Source organism: Beta vulgaris, chromosome 1 (assembly GCF_026745355.1).
Source record: "Beta vulgaris subsp. vulgaris cultivar EL10 chromosome 1, EL10.2, whole genome shotgun sequence".
Lineage (NCBI taxonomy): Eukaryota > Viridiplantae > Streptophyta > Magnoliopsida > Caryophyllales > Amaranthaceae > Beta > Beta vulgaris.
Genome location: NC_079202.1, coordinates 18,077,437 through 18,104,131, shown reverse-complemented (window position 1 = coordinate 18,104,131; position 26,695 = coordinate 18,077,437). Strand labels below are relative to the sequence as shown.

Below are 26,695 nucleotides of genomic sequence, written 5' to 3'. Positions count from 1 at the left end.
ATCTATTTATTATATACCCCACCACCTTTTCTTCATTTGGGCACCTCCCCTAAAACTTGAGCATTCTCATTAAATGGGGAACCAACCCCACTCATGGGGAGCCCCATTTGAGGAGAGAGAGTCCATATGGGGAGGGTAAAATTTGCCATTGGAGGTGCTCTTATATATAAGTAGTTCGCAGTCATGGCGTTTTGACTTTCTCCTCTTGTTCTATCTCCTTCCTCTCTTCAGAATTTTGTTATCCTCTCATAGATAACTTGTCACACTCTTCATCGTACTAAATTTTTCTGAGAGAAATCCCTAAACTATGAAGTTTCGTTTACAATTTATCTTCATTCTTTTCTCTTTTCAGGTAATTAATAATATTATATTATCTCTATCTTTCTAATTTTCATATTTGGTAAAATTTTTTATTCATTTTTTGTCATCAGATTATTTCCTCTTTATTGATTTTTTTTTTTTTTTGCGTTGTGTGTGAATTAAGTGTTTGACGCTTTGCATTGCTGGTAAATTGAATGCTTGAAATTACGCTGATTTTTTTGCGTTTAATTTTGATTACTATTTTTATTTTGGATTGTGTATGAATTAAATAGTTTAGATTATGAAGACGTTAAAAATGAAAATTGTGAAGACGTTTTTTGATAGGAAAAAATTGGTTGATATTTTCTTTTTTCTTTATTTTGAGTATATATTGTTGAGCTATGGACCTACGGGCTACGGTTATAATTTTTGGTCATCATTGTCATTTTTAGTAATAATGTCTTTCTTTTTACTTTTTTGTTTTTCGGTGCGGTAAATTACTGTGATTATGGTGTGCGGTTTCTAATTTCTTTTCTTTTTACTTTTTACTTTTAGAAAGTTGGTTATTTTTACTTCACAGTAGGGGGGTTTGTCACTAAATCACTATTGCTTTTTGTTAATTTCATTATTGAAGTTGTTTTGCTTTTCAATTAGAAAATTTGAACTTATTGCAAAAAAAAATTTGAAGGGGATAAGTTTTTATCTATTTGGTGGACATCTTTTAGACTGTATTCACTATGGAGCTGGTTTTTTGTAATTTCTTTTTTTTTTTTTGGATGAATTACAATAATTTTAGCTGAATTTTTGTTGTCTGGCCCTCACTCCGTCCATGTATAATAGTCTTATTATCTTAAATAAAAGAAAGATTGACAAGAATAATCTAAACTATCACCGCTCTGTTCAAAATAATTTTTATTATGGGTTATTTTAGAACAATTTAATTATGAATACTTTCTCAAAATAATCCAAATTTTTAGGCTTTTTTAGTAAACACAAAAGGGATCATTGAAGGCAAGAAAAATAAAAGTTTTGGATTATTTTGAGAAAGTACCACAAATAGTTTGGATTATTACATACTAACCCAATGTTGAAATTATTTTGAGCGGATCTTTTGTAGTTGGGATTATTTCTGTCGATTTTTCTTAAATGAAAAACTTACCAAATTCTATAGACTCGATTCATTTGATTTGATCCCCATCTCTCATTCCCTCTACTAAAAGTCTTAACATTCACACTCTCTTTGTATTTATTTGATGTTCACTATCTCTTTCTTCAATCAATTTTTAATCTTATTTAAGTCTATCTACTGATACAATCGAAAAAAACTTTTATCTATCTCGTTAATAATCTACAAACTAGATATACATTCATGCAACATATACCCTCCTACCATTTACTATTAATATACTTATTGAAGGCGGAGGGACTGAGGGAGTATTAATATACTCAGAAAATGGTGCGTAAAAGTAGTTTTACAGTGATGATGACTGGTCTTATTAGCTACTGTGGGGCGTGCTTAAAGTCTATCATAATCATAGTGTGCAATTGATGAAGACATGCAAATCTAATAGCTCACTTTTACCTCCATGTATAATTGTAAGAAAGATAGCATGAATTTTTGTGGCCATTTTATTTCCTTTTTCAAAATAAAATATTCTGCTAGATAAAGATAGTCAATCAATTTTCTCCTTTTTTGATTTATTCTACTTTTTATGTTTTACTTTTTTATTGTTTGGGGTGGGTTTGTGTGTTTAAACGACGAGTTACTTTAACGTTCTTAAATTGTATTTTTTTTTTTTAAGGAAAACTTTCTTAAATTGTATTTTGAGTCTTCTATACCAAAGAAAAATTTATTTCCTAATGAATATATTTTCTGGCATGAGTAGTCATGCGGCGGGATACTAGAGAAATTTTGTTATCGATACTAAAATAAAATAAAATTGGGAAGAACTTTGAAGAAACAAAAATTATTAAAAAGTCCGTTTAATTTTAATATAAAAGTAAACCTAGTTACTAAATAGATTAAATTAGTCAGCGAAAGAAATTAAACTAGTCACTATTGCGCTAATTCTCTTTTTAATATTGGATTTAACATTTCCTAATTTTAATTTAAAAAGTAGGCGGTCTCTTATAGGACAAACTCTTGAAGAAAAGGATTAATCTAGAAAGTGAGAAGAAGTTTGATTTTTCTTTTTCTTTTTTTCTCCAAATCATCCTCGGCCCCGGAAAATATGTTTTTTGTTTCTTAAAATAGTGGCTATATTGTGTTTTAATGTTGATGTCTCAACTTCCAATAGACAAATTTATGTAACTGTTTCATTTATTTTTGTTGGTCTTGTCTTTTTTTACTACTCTGGATATGGGAAAAAGACGTTGATTAGTTCACCAAATTTGACACTAATATATTCTGATTGTGCAGGTTTTCTTTCCAACATTTAGAACCGAAGCAAAGATATCTAATACACGTTTTCTTTTGACATCTAATGACACAAATGGGTAAAAGTTTGTTCCGTTTTATTTTGTAAAGCATAATGCGTGTGGAACACTAGAGTTCGTTCAACTATGCTGATGATGACTACATTATGGAGATCATGTCTTTTGTGGTCCTAGTAAAACTTCTTTGTTCCCTAAGCTGTATTATTTCATACCATTTGTTTTTGTTATCACTAGATGAAAGGATGTTTATATTTTGTCAATGAGTGATGCAGCTCATAGTATAGTGACGGCTTCTGAACAAAAAATGATGCTATTTGGATTATCGTAGAAGTCTTAATTGTTTAAATCACTGTCATTTTAGTTCTTTAGATCATAAATATTGTGTGCTGGTAGGACGTCTTCGTATACACTCCTAAGTAACAATGATATACATGATTCTGCTTTGCACGACTAAATAATTTGTAGTCTGTACTATTTGATACAATGAAAACATTAGGTTGACACGATGCTTTCTTGTCGTCAGGGTGAGGCATGCACCAGGGTTTTGTGCGATGTATGACATATGTGGTACACGAAGTGACGGCAAAATTTTAAATTGTCCTTTGAGTGCACCAGCAGTGAAGGTACTGGCGCCATGTTGTATCTACTACATTACCTGTTATTTCTTTTTGTTTACTTCACCTTAGGGAAGGCCAGGCATGCATATGCAGCAATGCAATTCCACGGCCCTGACCTATAAGGGTTGTGTACGGGTCATTTTGTTACATAGGAACTATTGGAAGAACGAAGCTAAGTGATTTCTATTACTTATTACATGTGTTACTGATGTAAATAGTCTTTTCCTGTGCTTCACAGCCAGATGCCCTATTTTCATCGAAGATTCAAAGCTTGTGCCCCACAATTACTGGTGATGTTTGCTGTACAGAGGCACAATTCGATACACTGCGAAGTCAAGTCCAGCAAGTAAGATATTTGTAACTTTTATAAATGTAATCTATCTCGTTTGATAAACTCGTAGAATAATTTAATGTAACCGATTATCTGTAATCTGTATGTAAATGCTTGCTTGTGTGCAATTCCCTTAAACCCTTCTTGTAATCTAAAGTAAGCTACAGGGTGACTGAAACAAGATACTGCGAAGATTCTGGATTCATCTTTTCTGGGCTCTGTAAATAGACATATCTGCACCCTGTAAATAAATAGTTAGAGATGTTGCAGGCAGCTGCATGATAGATTCTGTAACTGACTAATATGAACCCTCCAAATGTGCCAACATGTCAATACTTTCTGTACTCCTTAGGTTTTCTTTGTGGTCAGGATGTTAAGGGGTGGACTCAGTGCAAGTGATTGTGACAATATTGAGAAAATGTGACAATGTTAAGCTCGTCAAGCCATCCAACTTGCTTTTCTGAACTCCTTGTGATTTTGTCAGTTTGAAGTTTACACTTTGATGCATCTCTGCTCCCCTGTTTCGTTACTCTGGGTACTTATTTGTACTTGTTAGATAATACGTGTACATCTTTGCAGGCTGTCCCCTTACTTGTTGGCTGCCCAGCGTGCTTAAGGAACTTTCTGAATTTCTTTTGTGAAATGTCATGTTCACCTAACCAGAGTTCATTTATCAGCGTAACTTCTACCAAAAAGGTGAGACATCTGCAGCCTTTTTTAAACAAAATTATTGTAACTGGTGGCCTATAAAATCTTCTGATCCCAGGGCTGGTGACATGGTAAACACCGCTGGTAGTTTTCTTGATCCTTTAAAAAACTTCAAAAAAATCAGAATATTATAGTAAAGTTTCTAACATTTGCTTGCTATATATATAGATGTTCTCACTGCTCCTGATACCAAGAGTCTTAAACTTAGTACCGATTCACTTATCAACTGTGAATTTTGAAAAATAAGGAATGTGAGTGGGGAAAGGAAAGACCTTGATAGATAAAAAAAACTTGTAGCTTCCGTCAAATTGGTCTAACTGATGAAGTATTATGTTTTCTTTAAAAAGTCTGCATAATTTGTAAATCTTTTTCTACAATGGCTTAAGTTTGATAGAGAGAGGGCTTATCTCTTTTCTGTTTCAGGTTAATAACAGTGAGACCGTGGATGCAATTGAATTTTATGTAACTGATGCTTTTGGTGAAGGGTTGTACAATTCTTGCAAGGATGTGAAGTTTGGTACTATGAATACTCGAGCCATAGAATTTGTTGCTGGTGGTGCTCAAGATTTTAAAGGTATGTTCTTACTCCTTGAAACTGTAGTGTTTAGATAAAGTGCTCTCTGCTCTCTCCTCTCTCCTCTCTCCTTCACAATTTTTCCTGTCACATGAGATTGTCGTGATTGTACTGGAGTACCAGTCAAACTATACAAATTGCTGGATGTCTATATAGAGGACAATGGAGAACTAATTTTATATGCATCATAAGGCCCAAAACATGATTCGATTTGTTCAGGCGGGAAATTTAGACACTTACATATTGCAACCTTTCTCATACTTGTCTTTACCATTTGCCATCCATTTACACTAATTTGTCATACAAAGGACTTAAACTACTGGTTTGCTCTTGCATCTGCCAAAGGGTTGGATCCATAGAACTAAAATTCAGCTGTTCCGTTACGTAATGGCCATAGTCGGCGTTCCAAGAAATCACGTTATAGAACATAGGGACAAAAATCGTGTCCTTGCCGCGTCGTCTGTTACGTAACAGTGACTTGTTGCATTAGAGTGTTTTGTTTTCCGTTGCGTCCTTTCTTTGACAGAATTGACGAATGAAAAAGCATAACTAGTAAGAAAAACTATATGCAAACACTCAAGAAGGGAGAATAAATTAGTGAGGGCATATTAGTTTGGATGTATATGAGTTATTTCATATATTGTGATGAAGAAATACTTCTTAAGCTATAAATTTGCAAATATGACGTTAAATCCTTTATATACGAATTTCTCGAAGAAATTCACGCCCTGTTAACGGCGATCCGTTCCATACATCCGATACAAGCTGCTTCTGCAATAATGCGACCGCTACCACGACCGCAACTGCATTGGTGATTTTTTTCTATGGTTAGATCTGCTAAGGGATTCTATGAGTATAATATCCTTTTACCTGTGAATGATCCTACTTCCTTGAAAAATTGCAGTCTGAGAAAGCAGTCCTGTTTGCCTTTTGGAACTTCAGTTTTTCTAGTTGTTTATGATAAAACTATGGGAACTGCATTAGAGTGGTAATCAGAGAATGAAGACTGAAGGAATCTAGCTCAGTTGCATGGATGAGCCTAAAGTATTCAGAAGCACCTACCATTGACAACTTTGCATGTAATATAATTGCAGAAATTCATCTAACATTTTTGTGGCAGTTCCTAAAGAATAAATGATAGGAGTTTTACGATGCATTGGACTCAATTCCCTTGTATGCATGTAAGAAAATGATTGAATTCTACATTGGTTATCGTCCTAAATCTATTCCAGTCCTTTGGTTTGATCTTCGTAAACTGTTTGATGAGTGATGAATATGCCATCACTGTCACAGTAGCACTTGATTGGCCATATTCTGATGGGAAAAGAAATATATACAAATCACATAATAGGCTTGTAAGAGAGTAATCCAGCAACCAGAGATTTTCTTCTTTTCACTATAAGGGTCAGCGGGTTTTATATTAAAGCAGAATGTATGATAAAAGGCTATTGATAATTTTTCTATAAGCTAATATTTTCCCCAAGGGGTAACTTAAAGGTGCTTTTCTATTAAAAAAATAAACCTAGTGAGTAATTTTACTGTGTGTTTGGATACTGTTAGGTGGTGTTTGACATATTGTATGTTTACAATAACCCAAATGCTAGTGTTCTTATAGTTAGATTGTTCTGTGCAGGGTGGTTTGCTTTTATTGGTAGACAAGTTGGCCTTAATGTACCTGGTTCACCATATGCTATAAATTTCACCTCAATTGTACCCGAAGCTTCAGGGATGAGTCCCATGAACATATCTTCTTACTCATGTAGTGATACATCTTTGAGTTGCTCTTGTGGTGACTGTCCTTTGTCTCCTACATGCACCAGTTCAGCAGCTCCCTCCATCAGCAAGAGCAAAACCTGTTCAGTTAAAATGGGTTCTGTGGAGGTGAAATTATTTTGAAATTTTTGTCACTTACCACAATAATTTGATATCACAAACTGCACAAGGATATTGTAGTTTAGGTAATTCTATTATCACATCAATGCACCTCTGTTTATCTAGAGCCTCTTTTGATGACTGTAGGCAAAATGCAGTGATATTGTGGTAGCAGTTGTATTTATCGTATCAGTTTGTGTATTTCTTGGATGGGGTTTTGTTCATCAGAACAAAAAAGCGAGCACTGTTTCAAGAACAAAACCACTGGCTAGTGCCGCGAGTAGTGATGGTAGGCGTTCAACCGATGAAAAAGATGGAGACCTTCCTTTGCCAGTATGTTCCAACTTTCGAACTTTTGTAGATATGTTATTGTACTTCTGCTCTCCTTTAGCTATATTATAGCACAAATGATTTGATAGAAGACTTCTGTAGTTCTGTTGCTGTTTCTGCTGATTAACTTTTCAGATCCTCTGATTTTCCTCTTTTCTTCCTACATAATCATGTGATCGTGCATGCAAGCTCAAGTTGTCAATAACTGCTTGTCTCAGAGTTATTGTTATAATTTCTGTCATCAGATTCTTCGAGATGGAGGCCGACTTTCTGGTGAAGCAAGACTGTCATTGGTTCAAGTGTACATGTCTAACTTTTATAGGTTCGTATATATCTACCTGTAGCAATTTCAGGCTCAATCCTGAAGCAGCGCAAATTGTTAATTTATACTTTTGTCTGTGTGGTTGACCATTTTTTTTCGACTATGGAATCTCTTTCAGGAAATATGGAGCATGGGTAGCCAGGAGACCTGCTCTTGTTCTCGTTTCATCGTTGGCCATTGTACTTGTTCTTTGTTTAGGTTTAATCCGTCTCAGAGTAGAGACACGGCCTGAAAAGGTATCTTTCCGTCCTGTCTTAGTTCACAACTTCACATGCTCTTTCTGCTCTTTCATTATTTCAGTAGTCTTTGTTAGTAAGTGCTTTTAGTGGGTCAATGGATCGGCTTTAGGTCAGATTGTTTTGATTGTGGGTGATTTATAGGTAGGTGTCTTCCCCTAATGGTTGATCAATGCTTGTTCAAGACCCAAAAGTGTTCAGCTTTAGCTTGACCTAATGGGTTAAAGAATTTTAGTGCAATGTACATACCATTGTCTTCAAAATTGTATAGTGAAGTTTGTTTAATTACTCTACTTTTTCAAGGAGGCACTTATCAGCTCATATTACAGATCAGAAGACATTGGCTTGATTATATAACACAGCTTATTGATCTATTAGAATCTCACAACTATGTTCGATTTCAGCTTTGGGTCGGGCCTGGGAGCAGGGCTGCAAAAGAGAAACAGTATTTTGACACTCATCTGGCCCCTTTCTACAGGATTGAACAGGTTGTGTTTCTTATTTGACTTTTGGTTATCTGTAGAGTGTAGACCGTGTTCTTTATTTTATTGTTAATATAAAGTAGATTTATCAAATACTTTCAATAATGACTTTGTATAGTGATTTGATTGCTTTGACGAGTGGGGTGAATGCAGTCTCACTTTGTCTTATATATTTTTTTGTTATCAAAAAATTAATTGTCAAAGTCTACAATATGTTTTCAACCCATTTGGTATAGAAATTCTGGGTCAATGTCTTTGTATATAAAAATACTCTAATAGATGGATAGTCAGGAAACTATGTGCAATACTAATTCTTGTACCACCAATACATATATGAAGACTATGAACATATGTCATTATCGTTAGTTACAGTATCAATGATATCGAAAATTTTACATTCTTGCATATTTGTCAAGATTTTTGCTTATTGTACGACAGAAGTGTGGATATTATGGAGCTGTTATGCAAACCCCAATGTCATTTCTGCTTCTCTATATTAGTTGAATTGAATTTTTTTTATGTGATATTTGGGTTTGAATGGATTCTCATGCTAAGATATTTCTCAATCGGAGCTAGTATCGATAGATAAGGTTCAGCAGTCAGTCTTTCTTTCTGATGATTGCTGAAAGTGGTCTCTACATTGTCACAGGGACCCAGACTTGTGTGTCTGTCTTACATGAATCCTTCCTTTTCATATGTACCCTGTCTGAATTATTTAGGCTTTAGTGTTAAAAGCCGCAATGTTGTAGTTATTGTCTTCCTTCACGTTAAATTACATTACGGGGTTTCATGATATCTATATTAATAGATGAACCAGTATGTTGAAAAGTGGATATAACGTCAGTTAGTTCTTCATGCAGCTCATAATAGCAACAATTCCCGATGAAGGCAAAGGAACAACACCAAGTATCTTGACAGAGGATAACATAAAATTACTTTTTGAAATACAGAAGAAGGTATGGAATCTTGGTTTTGATACTGTCAGGAAGTAATCAGTGTAAAAGTTATCTGGCATGGCTAACTTAAGACCTGAATCTGCTCTGAAGTGTTTTTTTTTTTTTTAATAAAAAGAAAAACTAATTCACTTTGTGACAGGTAGATGGAATTCAAGCCAATATTGGTGGCTCAACGGTATCTCTAACTGACATTTGCTATAAACCACTGGGACAAGATTGTGCTACTCAGAGCATTTTACAGGTAAAGAAAATCCTTTTTTTTCTCTTTAATCAGACAGTCAGATTGATGTGCTTTCATAATTCCATAGTGTTATTCTCCCAGTCTCTCTGGAGAACCTTAAGCTAATCTAATAGTCTGATGCACTTTATATTACTTGATGGCCTCTCATTTATCTTTTATATTGATCATTGACATTGAAAAGAGGCTTATGGTTATATACATATTTGTACAATACTAGGAAGAAATCTTCAGAAGTCATGCAGAAACTAAAGGAGAAATCAGAAAATGCATGTTTGCCTTTTCTAGCTTATAGATTTGACGGCTAAGTCTCCTTGGTTTCTAATTTTTCCTCTGCCTTTTTCTTGAACTTCAAAGTATACCTTGAAGGCACTCCTAATGTTTTTTTTTTACTCCACATTCAATAAGGGATTAAATAATGGGAGAGGATAGGCTGTATCTTTTGATGTTCCTTGACATTGAGTTATAGGATGCCATGCCTTCTACTTTTCGCATTGACGCACATGTTAATTAGCTGTAAATCACATGAAATTCATATTTGAGTACAAGTTCAAGTGGTCATTTTCAAAGTCCTCTTTTATGTGGTTCATTTCTGAGTGAAGCTTTTTACCACTAACTGGGATTCCATTTGTAATCCATGTAGAATTTCATAGTTTTAATAACTCTTTAATGCTCATGGCTTTTGTTTTCTTTTTTCTCTTTCATGCCAGTACTTCAAAATGAATGCAGACAATTTCGACAACTTTGGTGGGGTGGATCATATTCAGTACTGTTTTCAGGTTTGTAATTTCTCTCCACATGTTGATGTCTTCAGATTAAGAAAGCTGTCATGCTTACTCTTTTCTGGACTTCCTCTCATCTTAGGCATTTTTGGAAACAAATTTTTGCCAACCCTTTTCTTTGAGCTATAGCGCTTGTCAAATGATCTAGGACAATCTTGTAGCAAATGTCTCTTTCGCGGATTTGTGTTTCTCTTTGTTAGTGACCATATTTATGACTAGACTTTGTCACTTTGAAGAGATTGTCAGTTGTAATGTCTGCAGTCATCTTAACAGGCCTGGAAGGTTTTATTACTCAGCTTTTGTTTCGTAGTTGTCAATAATGAAGTGAAAAGTCATCTATAGATTTTCAGCTTTTACGTTCTGTTTTTCAGCATTATTCTACTGCAGACAGCTGTAGGAGTGCATTCAAAGCCCCACTAGATCCTAGCACCGCACTCGGTGGTTATTCTAGAGGCAATTACTCAGAGGTACTTCTTTCAATGCTAGTCATCTATTTCATTACATGATATGGATTTTAATATTTTTATTATAGGCGTCTGCATTTACAGTCACCTATCCAGTGAACAATGCAATTGATAGAGAAAGCAATGAAACAAAGAGGGCACTGGCGTGGGAGAGGGCCTTTATTCAATTAGCAAAGGTTTGCATATCTATACAAACTCTCGCTCATCTTTGAGTTGAACTATTTGTTTTGTAGTTTTCAGTGGTCATATGGTCCATTGAAAATTCTAATTTGAACAGGCACATTCAACTGTTTAAGTTGTTTAGGTGTTTAGCCGTCTTATAATAGGAGCAAGACCTTTCCCTTTTGGGCTTATGTGCTTCTTTCTAAGGGCTATTGATAGACTTCCAACAACTGCTGTCTTGTGTGACGAATGTGCTGGGCTAAATTATCACATGAGATTTCTCTCTTCAATTAATATTGAATAGAGATGTGTCTTTTTAGGGATTGAAATATTGCATTAAATACTTCTAAAGGCAAGTTAAATTTTTGATTCGAATATTTTATAAAAAAATTCAGGTGTGCAATTAGGCCTGTTCTTTTTTTTTTTTTTACACTGTTGGACAATAAACACGCTAGAGTACCTTTTTCTTTCTTTCTTTTTTTTTCAGGGGCAAGGAGCTAGAGTTTCATCCTCGTTGACTGGTAGCTTTTTTTTGTTACGTTTTTAGAGTATCAGTGTATCACTTTTAACAGTTCTTTTTTGGATAGGTATCACTTTTATGTTTTAACATTTTGGACAGCCACTGCCCACTAGAATTATATTCATTCACTTATTATACTACTTGGCTCCATCTTTCTGACACAGTTTTTTTTCTTAATTTTTTAGTATTTATAATCTTGCTGTAACACTAGTTGATGATATTTGAGTATAATAACTAAAAAACCTTCAAAAGACTAGAAAACTAAATTCGTCCCACGACAAACGCAATGTGGTCAGCGATAAGCGTATCCATTCTGTTCGAGCAAAAACGTGAACTTTTCCACGACAGCAATCACGATTGTAACCACATATTCAAACTATGCTGATTAGTAATAGTACATGATGTCACACTTCTGATATAATAAATTGAAGCTTAAAATTTTGTCTAAGGCTCTAAGCATTATCTATGTCAAGATTTGATCCGACATGGTCTCAATAATCTGTTCTTCCGCCTTTTTTAAAAAGAGAACTTATAAGTGAGCTTACAGTTAGTCAGACTTTAGCAGCAACCATTCTAGATGTTTGTGAGCAAGTTGATAGTAATGATTAGCAGCACTCACATTAGTTAGCCCAACAATTGCTCTGGATTCAACTTATTCTACCATGGGTTTTAGTGACAGGACATTCTCATAACATGCCTTTTTTATTCAAATGTTTTTCCAAGCTGTTCTCTTACACCTTGTGCCTTGATCATTTCCCCTTCCTCACTCTCTCTAAGCTTTTTGGCCTGCAGTAAAGTTTTATTTATTTGATGCATAGTTTCTCCTTGACTGAAGAACAAGGATATATGGATGCCAAAAATGTTATTTCATTAAGCTGATGCTCTCAACTGGACGACTAAAGTCATCAGCTGATCAACATCATCCTTCAATGTCGCATGTTACAAATTATAACTACTATCTTGCATCTCCTTAATTGAAAATTATCATGGTAGCTTGTTAATGGCTCAGATCTGGTCTTTCTACTTCTGGCATTTGCATGTCTTTGTCTTGTCATTGTTTGATGGCTCTTTGTAACAGGATGAGCTAATGACCATGGTTCAAGGAAAAAACCTAACACTCTCTTTTTCATCGGAAAGCTCAATTGAAGAAGAACTAAAGAGAGAGAGCACTGCTGATGTCATTACTATAGTGGTGAGTGATTCTTATCCTCTTAATTAAATTTATTCCTTCCAGAAGCAACATAGAAGAAACTTTAGCTGTTATCACTATGATTTTATGTATGAACCATTACTTTCTTTTTCCTTTTCCAGATAAGCTATCTTGTGATGTTTGCTTATATATCACTTACTCTGGGAGACAAACCTCGGTTATCTTCCTTTTTTCTCTCATCGAAGGTATGATTCATCTGTGGGTTTCTCTTTCTTATTCAGGTTTTCCGTTGTTAACTTTGCATGATACTCCGCAACTGCTGTTATGTTTATTGAATGTTCCCAAAAGTATTCATGAAGAATGCTGATAATTGATCAATGACATACGTGAGTAAGTGTAGGAGGTCAACAATAACATGAAAGACTGAATCCCAAAGGGATGGGATCAGCTAGCAGCAAGACGTAACATGATGAAACTCTTGAATTTGCGATTTTCCATTTTTTCTCTTTGTATGGTCACTTCTTTAAGAGATAACACATCTTATACTTTTGCTGCTTTTGTATGTACTCTGTAATTTCTAGTCAAAAGTCTTCGGCAGTTAATACTTTGTGCTGTCATTTTCTTCATGTGCCTGAGATTAGAAGGGTCTGCAAAATTTGTCCTTCATAGCTCCCTATTCCTTTTGTACACTGTGGCTATGTTGATTGGTTGAGCTTTGGCTGCTAATTATGGTTACATCTCATCTTGAGCTGCTAAATTTACAAAGTTCTGGAAGGTCTTTTCTTCGGTCTCATGACAAGGGGGAGGTGTCAATTCATTTATTTTCATTATATATGTTTTTTCCTCAATTGCGTTATCTTTGGTTTCATTATTCAAATCCATTTCTGTATGAAGTCAAGTCATTGATAGTTATTGGCATATATCTCTTGAGCTGCAGATTGATCTTTTAATCCTTTTCTGTATTTATGATTTATCGAAAATGCATAAATTCCAGGTACTGCTTGGACTTTCTGGAGTTATGCTGGTCATGCTTTCTGTACTTGGATCAGTTGGATTTTTCAGCGCTGTTGGAGTAAAATCAACACTTATTATAATGGAAGTCATTCCTTTTCTTGTCTTAGCTGTAAGTTCCTCGTCTTTGTTCTTTCCAAGTAAAATGATTTAAGTGATGGTTTTTTCTAGAGGTTTTGTTTAGAGCCCTTGATGGATATATATGCTTTGGTTAGCAAATGCCCGGCATAGTAATTTCAGATAAGTTACTCCTGAGTCCTGCAATGCGTGCAGATGTTTTTCTGTTCACCCAAATCAAATATTTTTAACAGGATATCATTTCTAAGGAGACTTCTCTGGAGAAACCACCTTTAGTTTCTAACTGAAGGTTCTTTTACACATTAGGACTTATGACTTTCCCTTTTGACTGCAGTTTTCTGATGATGTAAGAGACATCTTTTTAGATGAGATTGAATTTAATTAATATTAAGATCAGATGAGAGTCACAGGGTGGATGATCTGCATTTTATTAGGATTTAACTCTGGATATTTACAAAAGTGATAACTTGTAAGATTGATAATGGTTTTGTGAAATTCCAAATTTCTTACATTGTATCATTAATTATGGGTGAGTCCTTGTAAAATAATTTCACAACCATTTTACCTTGATGGTTATTCTTCAATTATGGCATGTCACATTCTAATGTTCTCTAGTCTTTTTAATCATTAGGTTTTTTCACCAAGCAGTGTAGAGTTTTTAAAAAATTCACCACGTACCTTGCACTTTTCAAAATTCACCAGGTACCCCTCAGTTTCATGGTAATACATCAAAATGCCCTTAATGACTATTGGTGGTTAACTCCGTCATTAACTCCTCTAACCTTAATTAACCCCTCTAACCCTAACCTCTAATCTAATGCCCTAACCCTAACCACCACCCCACCCCTGCGGTCCCACCCGTCTCCCACCCCATCCCCAAATCTAGTGTGGTGTTGGACTGCTGGGTGGGGAAAAGAATTTGGCGGAGAACAATAGCCCGCGAAGACGTGAAGGAAACAAAGGTGGTCGATTTGAAGAGTAGAGAAGAGCACGAATTATGCGAGGGTTTCGGTCGGCATAAAGCGTAGCTGAAGTCCCAAGTGAACGAACCGAGGTGTGGTGGTTTGGCTGCAGTAGCCGGACATATGGTGGTCGAAAGTGAGAAAGAAGAAGAGGGACATAGAAGAGGGAGTAAGGTTGGCGTTGTGTTGCTGCCCATAGCAAGGATGCTCAGGGGAGTTGGTGGGTACTCGGAGTTCTGACAGTGGTGACGTGAAGTCTAGCGATGGTGGTTGTTATGTGCAGTTGTTGGCGACTACGAACATGGAGGAGGAAGGCATAAAGAAGAGACAATGGAGGTGCGGTTTTGAAGGTGTGGGCCACGACTAGCGCCCCGGCGGTGGAACAAACTAAACAAATTAAATATGGCGATGGGTGGAGGATAGGCTCCGGTGACGGGGGCAAGAGATGGGAGGGTTGCGGAAATAAACGGGCAGTAGGATGGGGGTGGTGAGGTGGGAGGTTTGCATGGGTGGTTGCATGGGGGGCTGCGTGGAGGGGTGATGGTTCGGTAGTTAGGGTTAGGGCATCAGGTTAGGGGTTAGGGTAGGGGTTAAGGGTTAGGTTAGAGGGTTAATTAGGGTTACAGGCTAATTAGGGTTGGAGGGGTTAATGACTAACGGAGTTAGCCATCATTAGTCATTAAGAGCATTTTGATGTATTACCATGAAACTGAGGTGTACCTGGTGAATTTTGAAAAGTGCAAGGGTACCTAGTGAAATTTCTGAAAATTCGAGGACACTTGGTGAAAAACCGTAATCATTATGTACATATCCAACAAGGTACAATTTTTCTTTCCATTATACAACGACACATTTTTTTGTTAGATCCCATGCATTAAATTACACTAATCACCATTGTTAAAAAGTCACGTATGATCATGGGTGTATATAAACTTATAGAGTGCTACTCTAGAGGTTGTCTTTATGTAAATATTCGGTATTGTTCTTTGTCTTGTTAGCAACTTCTGGCTAATTTGATTGACCCAAACCCTTAAATTTTTCAACAAAAATTTGTTGTAGTTGATATCATGACGTACTACCTCCTTTCTTTTTCTATTGCAACAATAGAGTTTTCACGCTTGCCAATGCACAACTTCAACTATTAATATCTTTAATTACGTTTTAGTCAAAATTATACAAATTTGATATATTGAAAGGATAAATCGAGATGAATCTAACAAGATCACACATGACTATATTTTTCCTTGCGTAAAAATCACAAGAGATAATGAAAGGGTGGTGAGTGAATAGTTTAAAAATCTCATTGTTGCAATAGAAAAAGAATGGAGGAAGTATTTCCTAGTGGGCCTTATATATCTTGTGAAATTAATTTAACATCGGTATAAGAATCCCATTAATTACTGCCATTATCTTCGTGTAACCATCATTACAAAGGCTGCCTTCTTTTACCAGGTTGGGGTGGACAACATGTGCATTTTGGTTAATGCTGTTAAAAGACAACCACTGGAGTTACCCTTAGAGGGACGCATAAGTGCTGCACTAGTAGAAGTTGGGCCTTCTATTTCACTTGCTAGTCTGTCTGAGGTATTAGCATTTGCAGTCGGAACTTTCATCCCAATGCCAGCTGTACGCGTGTTTTCTATGTTTGCAGGTTTTTCTCTGCTCTCTGATCAAATATATTGAAGACTTCTCTTATTTGAGATTATTATTGTTTTTCTTATGCTGAATGTTCTCTTCCTTCCCTAATTTCGTGTCAGCGCTCGCTGTTCTTCTAGACTTCCTTCTACAAGTTACTGCTTTTGTTGCGCTGATAGTATTTGACTTCCAGAGGGCTGAACATCATAGAGTTGATTGTTTTCCTTGCATGAAGGTGCCTCCTTCCGAGGACTCTAACAATGGTATATGTTTTTGACTAAGTCCTGGGTGTTGTATATTAGCACTATGTTATCTTGGTCTGCTTGAAATAATTGTATTGTGTGGATTTCTGGAGGTGCAGGTAGTAGTCATACAAAACCTGGATTGCTTGCTCGTTATATGAAGGTATGTTTATTTATTTTTAGATGGAAGCTTGCGACAAGAAGTCAATAATAGCATTCTAATTTGACTGCCATATATATTGATGTATTAATTTTTAGTTTTGGATGAAGATGATTAATATATGTAATGTGCTCTATCAATTGTACGTTCCCAAAAAGAATGAAAAGAAGGCCTGTTAAATGCGTTCTTTCTTCATTATAACACGATTCTCTTACAGATATTGCTGCTTTCCTTTATGTTCTGTTAGCTCTGTGACTTGTTGAAGAGCTAATATGAAGATATTTGTCGATTACTCTGATCCTAATTCAGATTGGCTGAAATTTGTATCTTTTGGAGATTATCTCAATCACCAAATGTTTCTTTTTTTCGTGAATAACGTCCCCCAAGTGGGTACTATCGGGTTGGATGAATTTTGATAAACCTTAATATATTTGAAAGTATCCATAGAATTGACATCTTCATTTTCAATCAAATTTAAACTTAAAAGTATGTACTTTTATCCTAAGTGCACAAACAAGAGATTTCCTTAGTTCTGGAAACAGTCTTCATTATGTTCCTTGATTTTTTTTCCCACCTCTATATAATTAGCTTCTTGTATGTGTTTTTATTGGTGATATTTCTGTTGCCTGTCACTATTAGGATGTCCACGCACCAATTTTGAGCATGTGGGGAGTGAAAATCTTGGTTGTTTCTGTATTTCTTGCTATGGCATTATCCAGCATCGTAAGTCATTCTTACTCTGGTCTGTAAATTTTGATGCTTATATCCCTTATCTGTCACCATTTCTATTCATTTTTTTTTTTTTATTATGATCTCCCCAAAGTCCCAAACCCCATTGCTTTTATGCTTTTATGCTTTTTTGGTATATTTCAAGATATTGATTCTGGGAGCTCTGCAGACATTGTGCACCAGGATTGAGCCTGGTCTGGAGCAACAAATCGTTCTTCCTAGAGACTCTTATCTGCAGGTCTGACTTTATATGATTTATGCGCAAGACTTGTCAGAGTTATGCTCTCTAGTACAGTGGCCCTGTCATAGGGTTCAAGTGTCTAATTGCTGCACTGATCTTTATCTTATCAGGGATATTTTAAAAATATTTCAGACTTCCTCAGGATTGGACCACCAGTATATTTTGTGGTGAAGGACTACAATTACAGGTACCATCTGTGTTCTCCTTGTCTCTCATCTTTGTGACCCCCTAAAGGTTCTAAATGTTACTTTTTTCCTGTCAAACTGGCATAGAAAACACTAATTATAACTTCAAAGCCCTGTTTGGTGGCCAGTAATAAAAGATGGTAGTTGTTAAAAAATTAAGTTTTGATGGGAAAATCCCATGTTAATGTCTATGGTAATAATTGTCCATTCCCAAATACATCTTTTCCTTCATAAATTTCCATCACCACTTTAGAGGTGGTATTGAGAGGAAAAGAAAATTTATGAAGAAAACACATGTTTGGGATGAAACAATATAATTATGAATATTGACAAGGCACTTCCTTTACAAAATGACATAAATTCTCTACCACGTACCAAACGGGTTGTAAGTGCTTTTGAAGTTGATGTGCTGCTTTTGATGTGTGATTGTGCAATAATAACTTTTAAACATGCTCTGCTTTCTTGAGAGGAATTTCTCTAGCTTTGTGTTTCTATCTATTACATAAACTGAGGTTTCTCCTTTCTCCAACTTTTTAGCTCAGAGTCAAGACAAACAAATCAACTGTGTTCGATCAGTCACTGTGAATCAAATTCTCTACTAAACGAGGTATGCTTTGAACTTTGAACTTGCTGAAGAGATTTGTGGTCCTCACTAGATCTTCCCATGTATCTGTGTACTTGATCCTTTTTATATTCTTTGAATTGTCCTGTCCTCTGCTTGTCCAGATATCGAGAGCATCTTTAATACCAGAATCAAGCTACATAGCGAAACCCGCAGCTTCATGGCTTGATGATTTTCTAGTATGGATGTCTCCTGAAGCTTTTGGTTGCTGCAGAAAATTTATGAACGAAAGTTACTGCCCACCTGATGACCAGGTCCATTGTTCATACACTTTATAGCTGGCTCATACTTCATATGATTGTTGTCCAGGAAGTGAAACATGCAACCAATAGTTACACGATAATTTTTTCTAGAATTGAGTACCAATTCTTTGTATGTTCTTTGAGCCTAAATTCCTCTTCTAAGTACCTTTTTCTGGATGTACTCTTGTAGAGGATTCTGAATAACAATTATTACCTACGCTCTTATTGTCTACTGTATCTAAGTATAAATTTGTGGACTGATTTTTTTTATACAGCCACCTTGCTGTTCTTCAGACCAAGCTACATGTGGAGTTAGTGAATTGTGTAAAGACTGCACCACGGTACTTTCTTTGAGTCAAAGAAAACTTGCATAAATTGTTCCCTGCCTATTTAGCACATCAAGCTTTCTCAATTTCTATTACAGGAGATTTTGACAATTTATTTTGTTTGGCTATATGCAGTGCTTTCTTCACTCAGATTTAGTTGATGATCGCCCAACTACCGTCCAATTTAGAGATAAGCTTCCATGGTTTCTCAAAGCGTTACCTTCTGCTGGTTGTGCCAAAGGAGGACATGGTGCCTATACAAACAGTGTCGACTTGCAAGGTTGGTTTAGAGCAATCTTTGTCCTTTTAATGATACCATTATGATAAATTAAGGTGGTATGATAGGGCCTTGTAAGAAATATTGTTAGGATATGAACTGCGTTCTAGCTGAAATTTTTGTAACCTGCGTGTAACTTCTTTCATGGTTTATAGACTGTAGAGAGAAAGAAAGTCTGATCAACTCATGTTTAGATGTCAAATTGTGGTGATTATTCCATCATGGGTAATGTGTCCTTTCTAGAATGCCTTGAAATGCCTCAACCACCTTTTAAGACACACAAGATACTTCTTCAAGGTCTGACCCCTCAAACCAACATAAATACTTATAGTGCACTGAATTCTTACTCATACAATATGTTTGAATTAGCTCAGTTAACTTTTTAATTTTCAGCATGTGAGCTCTTGGAAAGTAAGTGCATCTTTTTGGTATAGATAGTTGTTTAAAGAATGTATGACTCGGAAGGATGCGCCCTGACATGAGGATCACGATATTCTTGTTTCAGTTTAGCAGCTCATGGACTTTATCATCCTTCATGACTTGTAATATCGTAATGGCTCATGTGCATGGATGTGACTAAGTTATATGCTGACTGTTACCCACCGCAGTCCTCCTCCTTCCTGACTTGTAAGCTAGTCGAATAATTCTTTCCTAATAGGCGGCTAACCTCTTAGCAAATTCAACTCATGACCCTCAGATGGCAAATAATAGTTTTGTACCACTCCCACCTCCTTTTGTTAGGTGTTTACGTGGCACTGGTTTGAAAATTTGTCTGCAATTATGCACACCCTGGAACTTATTGTAGCTTATTTGATAATTTATTAGGATTTATCCGAATTGATTGGAATTTACTGTAGTTTATGGTTACATTTGTTGGATCTTATCCGAACTTACTGCAAGTGATCTGAACTTCTTTTTCTGAAACTTGTTTTTATTTTTTTTTTATTTTTTTTTGGGGGGTGGGGGTGGAGACAACATAGACATATGTGCTATTAAACAACGACTATGCACCTTAGTTGTATAAGTAGTGCCACTAAATCCTTTCTAGCTCTCATAAATAATGATGAGGGTGTTAGACAACTGTTGATACCGTTTTAGATGTCTCTGAGCCTCATTTAGAGGATTATACTTCCTCCATTTCTCAATAAGTGAAACTAGATGAAGTGGGGAATACTAAGGAATGTAAAGAGAGAAAGTTGGGACCATAACAAAATAGGGTATTTCAAGTGGTGAAACAAAAAAGTTGTTGTCCCCTCTTGCTTTTTGGTGGCATACCTGTAATAGTATTAAATATTTTTTACCATTTTGAGCTTGGTGCACTTATTGTGACTATTCCAAATAAGGAAAGTGTTTCACTTATTTAGAAACGCAGGAAGTATTACATAATTTAATTGACTAATGTCATAAAATACGTTCCTTACAATTCTAAAGTGTTGTTGCATTTAGCTTTTGACTTCATGCTGCTTTTTTCCTAAGAGAATCTTTCTCCCTCTTTTGGGGAAGGGTTTGAGCCTTTAAGGACACAAAAACCCAAATGGTTGAAGAATTTACTACTCCGTAGAGGTGGGGGATATGGGAGTGTGCAAGAGATGTCCTTTTTAAGCATTATTTACTTTCGCTCTTTCTGGGATTTGTGGGGAAGATTATTATCTGAAAGGCCTTGCAGTTAGTTCGGGATACCAATCGCCTTGCTTCCCCAATGCGTTTATGCTTTTCTCATGTATATCTTTCTGTCTTGTCTTTGAATCCCTTTTTTCTGCAAGTTATAATCTCCTTTTCTATAATGAACTTGGAAATCTGTATAACACTGATATGCCGGTAATTGTAATAGAAGATATGAAAGACCTATCGGTGTCAAGTTCACTTGCTCCTATTGAGTCTTTGGCTAGCAAAAGATAAGGGTTTTCATTAGCAAGTGGTCTTTGTTTGTGCTTTTTGGGAGACCTATTGATTGATGCTTCCATTTTTTCTGACTCGAATGTATGCTTCTAGCTGTCCAGTGGCAACTATTTGCTGATCATTTGAATTCCTTAGAACATATGAATATCTTTCATCTCTTAAATGGATTTTTTCACATTGCTCTTGTTGAAATTAACTTAGCCATCAGAAGAATGTGAGGGTGCATACAGAGTTCGAACTGTTGCTTAAACTTACACAATTTATTATGTTCATCTTCCAGGTTATGAAAACGGTATAATTCAGGCTTCAGAGTTTCGAACATACCACACCCCTCTCAACCAGCAAGTACGGAATAATTTTCTTAATTGATTTAGTTTAGACCTGAAAGATTTTGCCTCCTATCTTATAGTCTTTTCTTATATCTGTAATTTATACTCTTCAGACAGACTTTGTCAATGCACTGAGGGCAGCACGTGACTTCACCTCTAGGATTTCTAAGTCGTTACAGGTAATATCCTAGGTTCTTGTCTTACATCATTTTTGTTGGATTCAGCTTCATACTTCTATGTACTTTTGAAGGCTGTTAATCATTTTTGACCTGGCAGCTAATAGCCCTAGGCTTGATATCTTCATAGGCTGTGTTATTCCATGCTTACCAGCATAAGGCTGTATCTTTTACCGAAATTACTTCTTGTATTGCCTTGATTATCCCTCTTTATACTGCTTTTGAAATATAATGTGTTGTGTCCAAGTGACTGGGTTGCTTGAGTACTAGACTTACTTATATCTATTGTACTTAGATCCTTTTCTCCTCTTTTACGCAGATGGAAGTATTTCCCTATTCAGTGTTTTACATGTTTTTTGAGCAATATCTGGATATTTGGAGAACAGCTTTGATAAACCTGGCTATTGCTATCGGTTAGTCTCACATTGCTTTTGCTTCTACTTGTATTGTGATTGCATGCAGACAAGACATATCTTTTATTGCCTGTTCTTCAGATATTCAAAATTGGGTGTGTTTAGTTGGAATGAAATGGCTTCTGAGAAAACTTTTTCCATACTTTTCTTTGTTTGGTCTGGGTCAGATTTGAGAGGGAAAAATATGACTCAACCTTATTTTCCAAGGTTAGAAAATAACTTTTCCCTGTGAGGCAAAGGAAGCCGTATTTTCTGTCATTGTCAAAGGCTTCATTTATCTCACTTGACAAACATACTCTCTCTCTCTTCCAAATGGCGTGAAGATCTCACTCGTTCAGTGTTGTTCTACTTATTTGGTTAGCTATATCTTCTCTGTGCTCTCACTCATTTTTCATACTTTCCTTGCAACCAAACAAAGGAAAATCGATCTAGAATAAAGTTTTCCTATGGAAAATAGTTTCCATGGAAAACTTCTTTTGCTCGAAAATGTTTTCCGTCCAACCAAACACGGTCTTGGCTATGCATCATGTAGTTGAAAATTCAGCTTATTTTAGCTTTCTTCAAAATGCATAGAATATGCATCGACCATTATATCTTTCTAGTAATGTTCATTGTTCAACTTATTTATGTTGTTGGTTTGTGGACAGTAGTCAGATGTTATTTCAATACTTAATAGAACATGGTAACCTACCTAATTCCTACTCCCTCATAAGTCATGCCACATATTGGGTTTCCCCTACTGGCAAATCTCTGGTGTACTGAAACTCCACCATATCCCTAGATGTAACAGATTAAAAGAAAGAGTGCCAAAGAAGTTTCACCTCTTACATATATCCTTCTATGAAATTTCCATTAGAAGGAACTGATAGCTGTCCGCCAATTAGGCTTTAGATTATATAAAATATATGATATATAGATTATCAATTTGCACATGGGAATGACAAAAGCTATCCCCAATCCAAGAGCCCATCCAGCCTATATGTGCTTAAGCCCTAAGGTATTTTTAAAATTGACCTTTTTATTGTAGATAGTTAGTATTATCTAATATAAGGAATTACTAGTCCTCACAAAAAGTGTCTTGATACTTGATATCCAATTGTACTGGAATATCCCCGAGATAGGTATTGCATGCTGAATTTTGTATGTGACCTGAACATCCTACAAATATTGACGTTTATAAGAATATGGACCATGATATGCGATTATTGATAATGTCCTTGTTCCTTCGTGAAGTAACTGCTAGTTCTTTTCATGTTGTTAAGGCTTAGAAATTAGAATAATGTATGCTTTAGTCGCAAATCTGTTAAATAACTAGAGTAAACTAGGTTTTATATTACACTAAATGGTTGGTGCTTCTTAGCTATCACTGATAGAAGTAGAACGAGGGGATAGAGAGGGGAAAAACATTTGTAAGTTCTGTCAAAATATATATAAATTAGGGATATTAATTTGGAACGTCAGGGTCTTCTTTTGAAGTCTATGTTTTTTGTTGCATATATTGTAGATATAGATATATTTTATGACAATGCTATCTTTGTGCTTTTAACAGGGGCTGTCTTCGTCGTGTGCTTAATTATTACCTGGAGGTTTGTATCTCTTGTGAGATTCATGAATTATTATATGGATGATGCAGTTTTTCTGGCCTCCTTCTGAAACTTTGCATTCTGTTAATAAATCAATGCCAATTTTACCTTTCTTCCTCTGGCTTTGATCAGCTTATGGAGCTCATTGATTATCCTCCTCGTTATTACAATGATTGTGCTAGATTTAATGGTAATATCTGTACATATTTCACTTATCTGCTCAGATTAATATGCTTATGTTTCTAATATGTCTGTATACTATTTTCACATTTGATTATTAATTGAATCTCAGGGGGTTATGGCTATTCTGAAAATCCAACTGAATGCAGTTTCTGTTGTTAACCTAGTAATGTCCGTTGGAATTGCTGTTGAGTTCTGTGTACATATTACTCATGCTTTCATGGTAAATATTCTCATTCTATTTTGATGATTTTGGCTTTCTGCTTTGTATAAACTTTTGGATGATTATTCTGGTTGTTTCTTCATACAGATAAGTGGTGGGGATAGGGATCAACGAATGAAGGAGGCGTTGGGTACAATGGGAGCTTCTGTATTCAGGTTTTTACATCTGATGAATTCATCTTACCTTTTTTCCTGTTCTTTAAATACAATAGTAGGATAACAATGTTAGGATACATGCTTCAGGCAGTACAGCACTATGCTCAGTGCTATATTTTGCCAGGTGCAGAAGTGGAATAAATATTAGGGTGATTTGGGAGTGGTATCCATATTTGTGGGGGTTAAACAATTTTGACTGTCGACCTTCCTAACAATTTAAGACTCGGGAATGCCAACCTTTCCGAACATTCCAAAACTAAGAAATGCCAACGGAGTGGGTTTTTGGAAGTCATTCTTAAATCTTAGATATCTAAAGACTAAAACCTTCAATGGTTGTCTTAATTTACCTGGGTATAAACCATGGTTTCAGGCTCGTCAAAGACCTAAGTACCTAACATAAAGATCAAATGAGTCCCCCCCCCCCCCCCCTAACCCCATAAGGCTGCAGCATTAAAAATCAACTTAAGAAGAGTTTGGTTAAATAACTAAATTTTAGATATCTATGGTAAAAGTGTTATTATGTTACGGAAGTTGAATTTGCATATTCATGCTAATGCTTGTCCACTCAAAAAAAAAAAACTGCTCTCTTCATAAAATTTTATTATTATCCTTTACCTCTGAGGAAGTTGGCAATGAAAATCTGTATAGGATGAACAAACATTACCATGGACATTAGCATCAGAGTTTTCATAAAGAATTACGTTCAAATTCATTACCATTTCCACCACATTTTGTACCACCTACAAACAGGATGTTAGTAACAAATTGCACTCGAGCATGAAAAATACAAGTACACATTGAGGGACATGCAACACTTTTTTGTACTCAAACTCAGTTTTCAACATGTTGTGGTCCCTCGTGATTCACAATCTAATGTCATGTATTCTAGCTGTTCCTACAGGAACATTAATGTTCTGTTAGCCAGTGTAGAAGCCATTTAGAACATCAAATTGGGCAAACAATGTATGTTCCTAAATTTTCCCGGCCATTAGATCAGTTGGTTCTTCTGTCTGCGTAGCCTGGCAAAACCTCGCCGTTTTGTATGGTTTTTGGACTGGGCTAAGCTTCTGCGTGCAGAATCTTCTTGCATTGATTTCGTTCGTTTGAGCCACCAAGGTCCTAATGCTCTGGTTTCTGTGTTGCAGCGGTATCACTCTAACAAAGTTAGTTGGTGTTATTGTTCTAGCTTTCTCCCGGTCGCAAGTCTTTGTGGTATGTGTTACAGAACTTTGTTCTTGCTACTGTTAGAGCTTGCTACGGCTCTATGCTTCAAGGCAACATAACCTTCATGCGTACTTCTACAGGTCTATTACTTCCAGATGTACCTCGCTCTAGTCATCCTCGGTTTTCTGCATGGTCTAATATTTTTACCTGTGAGTTATTTTCCTTATCATGCTTGTGAAATAGACCATGTCATGCTTTTCTTTTCTTCTGTGTTCCTACTTTTCAAGAGCTAAGAAACTGATTCAAAATAAATGTATCCTTATTATTTGGTTGTTTTGAGTCTAGACTCTTGATAATTGATGAGTTTCAAAACCAACTTTTACATGGCGTAAAAAAACTAATAGAATTTTCACCCCATGCCTCCAAGATTTAAGAAGATTCACCCGTAAACCCCTTACTTTTCAGAAATGCACCATATACCCTTTTATGGCTGATAGATGGAACACTCTTTTAGCGTGTAAAGACAAATTTGCCCTAAAACGTATGAAATAGTGTTTAACTCTATGCTAGATGCTATCCTGTTGTCCGGTTCGATGGTTCATGTTCTCTCTTGGCAACAGCGTAGAAAATGATTCAAAATAGATGTATCTTGGTTCTTGGGTTGTTGTCAGCTCTAGATGATCAATGGTTAAATGAAAGATCTATTAACTGTGCGCGTGGATTCACTAAAGTAAAGTTGAATATGAATATATGATGTGTGATTGAGGCACACGGAAGTGTTCAGTAGATTCCCCTCACATTAAATAAATACAGCCTTTGTTCTCTTTTTTCTTCCTAATTCGACTTTTTTCGTCTCGGAGAGTTCAAATAATAGGAAGAACAGAAGAAATCCAAAGGGGTTATACGTTAGAGATTTAGAGTACATGCCCTTATAAACAGTGCAATTTCCTAAATTATCTGCTGTTAAAATGCTTGCAGGTACTGTTAAGCTTGTTTGGACCGCCTTCAAGGTTAATCATGGAGAACGAAGATGCTCGACCATCTACATCTTCTCAGTTCTAAGCTAACTTCTCAACCCCATTCTTTTTTCTCCCTTTAAGTTAATGGATAGGATTAAAGAAAATCAGTTTTGAAACAACAATACCTATACAATGATTTCATTAACCCTTAAATTAGCTATTTGTAAAGTGTACCATATTTTGATGATTCGAGGAGTGAGAGCATAGAGAACATGATTTATTTATCTATGTAAATAGATAATAGATTAATGATGCATTACTTGTATCATTATTATTCTTTTGTGTGTCAAAGAATTTATGGGATACCATTCTTTCCCTTGGTGCGGCTGATTTGCCAGAAATTGAACTAGGTACTTTTATTGTA

At 35.8% G+C, this 26,695-nt stretch overlaps 1 protein-coding gene across 3 annotated transcripts in view; it reads left to right on the top strand.

The window, feature by feature from the left end:
• Nucleotides 1–26,695, top strand: part of LOC104905643 (uncharacterized) — a 26,932-nt gene extending 237 nt beyond the window's left edge. The window contains exons 1-39 of one of the 3 annotated variants that reach the window (XM_010694235.4): nucleotides 1–352; nucleotides 2,720–2,796; nucleotides 3,260–3,359; nucleotides 3,592–3,699; nucleotides 4,264–4,380; nucleotides 4,816–4,966; nucleotides 6,600–6,847; nucleotides 6,986–7,171; nucleotides 7,414–7,490; nucleotides 7,609–7,726; nucleotides 8,131–8,214; nucleotides 9,069–9,164; nucleotides 9,304–9,405; nucleotides 10,113–10,181; nucleotides 10,556–10,651; nucleotides 10,717–10,824; nucleotides 12,409–12,522; nucleotides 12,642–12,725; nucleotides 13,475–13,603; nucleotides 15,984–16,182; nucleotides 16,289–16,429; nucleotides 16,522–16,571; nucleotides 17,208–17,291; nucleotides 17,467–17,535; nucleotides 17,649–17,725; nucleotides 18,261–18,330; nucleotides 18,450–18,599; nucleotides 18,863–18,928; nucleotides 19,049–19,193; nucleotides 21,370–21,434; nucleotides 21,532–21,597; nucleotides 21,914–22,007; nucleotides 23,557–23,593; nucleotides 23,723–23,780; nucleotides 23,883–23,993; nucleotides 24,081–24,148; nucleotides 25,294–25,360; nucleotides 25,453–25,521; nucleotides 26,291–26,695. The exon at nucleotides 1–352 is cut by the window's left edge and continues 237 nt beyond it. In XM_010694235.4, coding sequence (XP_010692537.1) covers nucleotides 308–352; nucleotides 2,720–2,796; nucleotides 3,260–3,359; nucleotides 3,592–3,699; nucleotides 4,264–4,380; nucleotides 4,816–4,966; nucleotides 6,600–6,847; nucleotides 6,986–7,171; nucleotides 7,414–7,490; nucleotides 7,609–7,726; nucleotides 8,131–8,214; nucleotides 9,069–9,164; nucleotides 9,304–9,405; nucleotides 10,113–10,181; nucleotides 10,556–10,651; nucleotides 10,717–10,824; nucleotides 12,409–12,522; nucleotides 12,642–12,725; nucleotides 13,475–13,603; nucleotides 15,984–16,182; nucleotides 16,289–16,429; nucleotides 16,522–16,571; nucleotides 17,208–17,291; nucleotides 17,467–17,535; nucleotides 17,649–17,725; nucleotides 18,261–18,330; nucleotides 18,450–18,599; nucleotides 18,863–18,928; nucleotides 19,049–19,193; nucleotides 21,370–21,434; nucleotides 21,532–21,597; nucleotides 21,914–22,007; nucleotides 23,557–23,593; nucleotides 23,723–23,780; nucleotides 23,883–23,993; nucleotides 24,081–24,148; nucleotides 25,294–25,360; nucleotides 25,453–25,521; nucleotides 26,291–26,374 — 3,879 coding nt within the window. In that variant the 5' untranslated portion in view covers nucleotides 1–307 and the 3' untranslated portion in view covers nucleotides 26,375–26,695. Of the gene's footprint in view, nucleotides 353–1,737; nucleotides 1,757–2,719; nucleotides 2,797–3,259; nucleotides 3,360–3,591; nucleotides 3,700–4,263; nucleotides 4,381–4,815; nucleotides 4,967–6,599; nucleotides 6,848–6,985; nucleotides 7,172–7,413; nucleotides 7,491–7,608; nucleotides 7,727–8,130; nucleotides 8,215–9,068; nucleotides 9,165–9,303; nucleotides 9,406–10,112; nucleotides 10,182–10,555; nucleotides 10,652–10,716; nucleotides 10,825–12,408; nucleotides 12,523–12,641; nucleotides 12,726–13,474; nucleotides 13,604–15,983; nucleotides 16,183–16,288; nucleotides 16,430–16,521; nucleotides 16,572–17,207; nucleotides 17,292–17,466; nucleotides 17,536–17,648; nucleotides 17,726–18,260; nucleotides 18,331–18,449; nucleotides 18,600–18,862; nucleotides 18,929–19,048; nucleotides 19,194–21,369; nucleotides 21,435–21,531; nucleotides 21,598–21,913; nucleotides 22,008–23,556; nucleotides 23,594–23,722; nucleotides 23,781–23,882; nucleotides 23,994–24,080; nucleotides 24,149–25,293; nucleotides 25,361–25,452; nucleotides 25,522–26,290 lie in introns of those variants that run through there. The other 2 variants (XM_010694236.4, XM_048645784.2) reach the window with 2 other exon arrangements.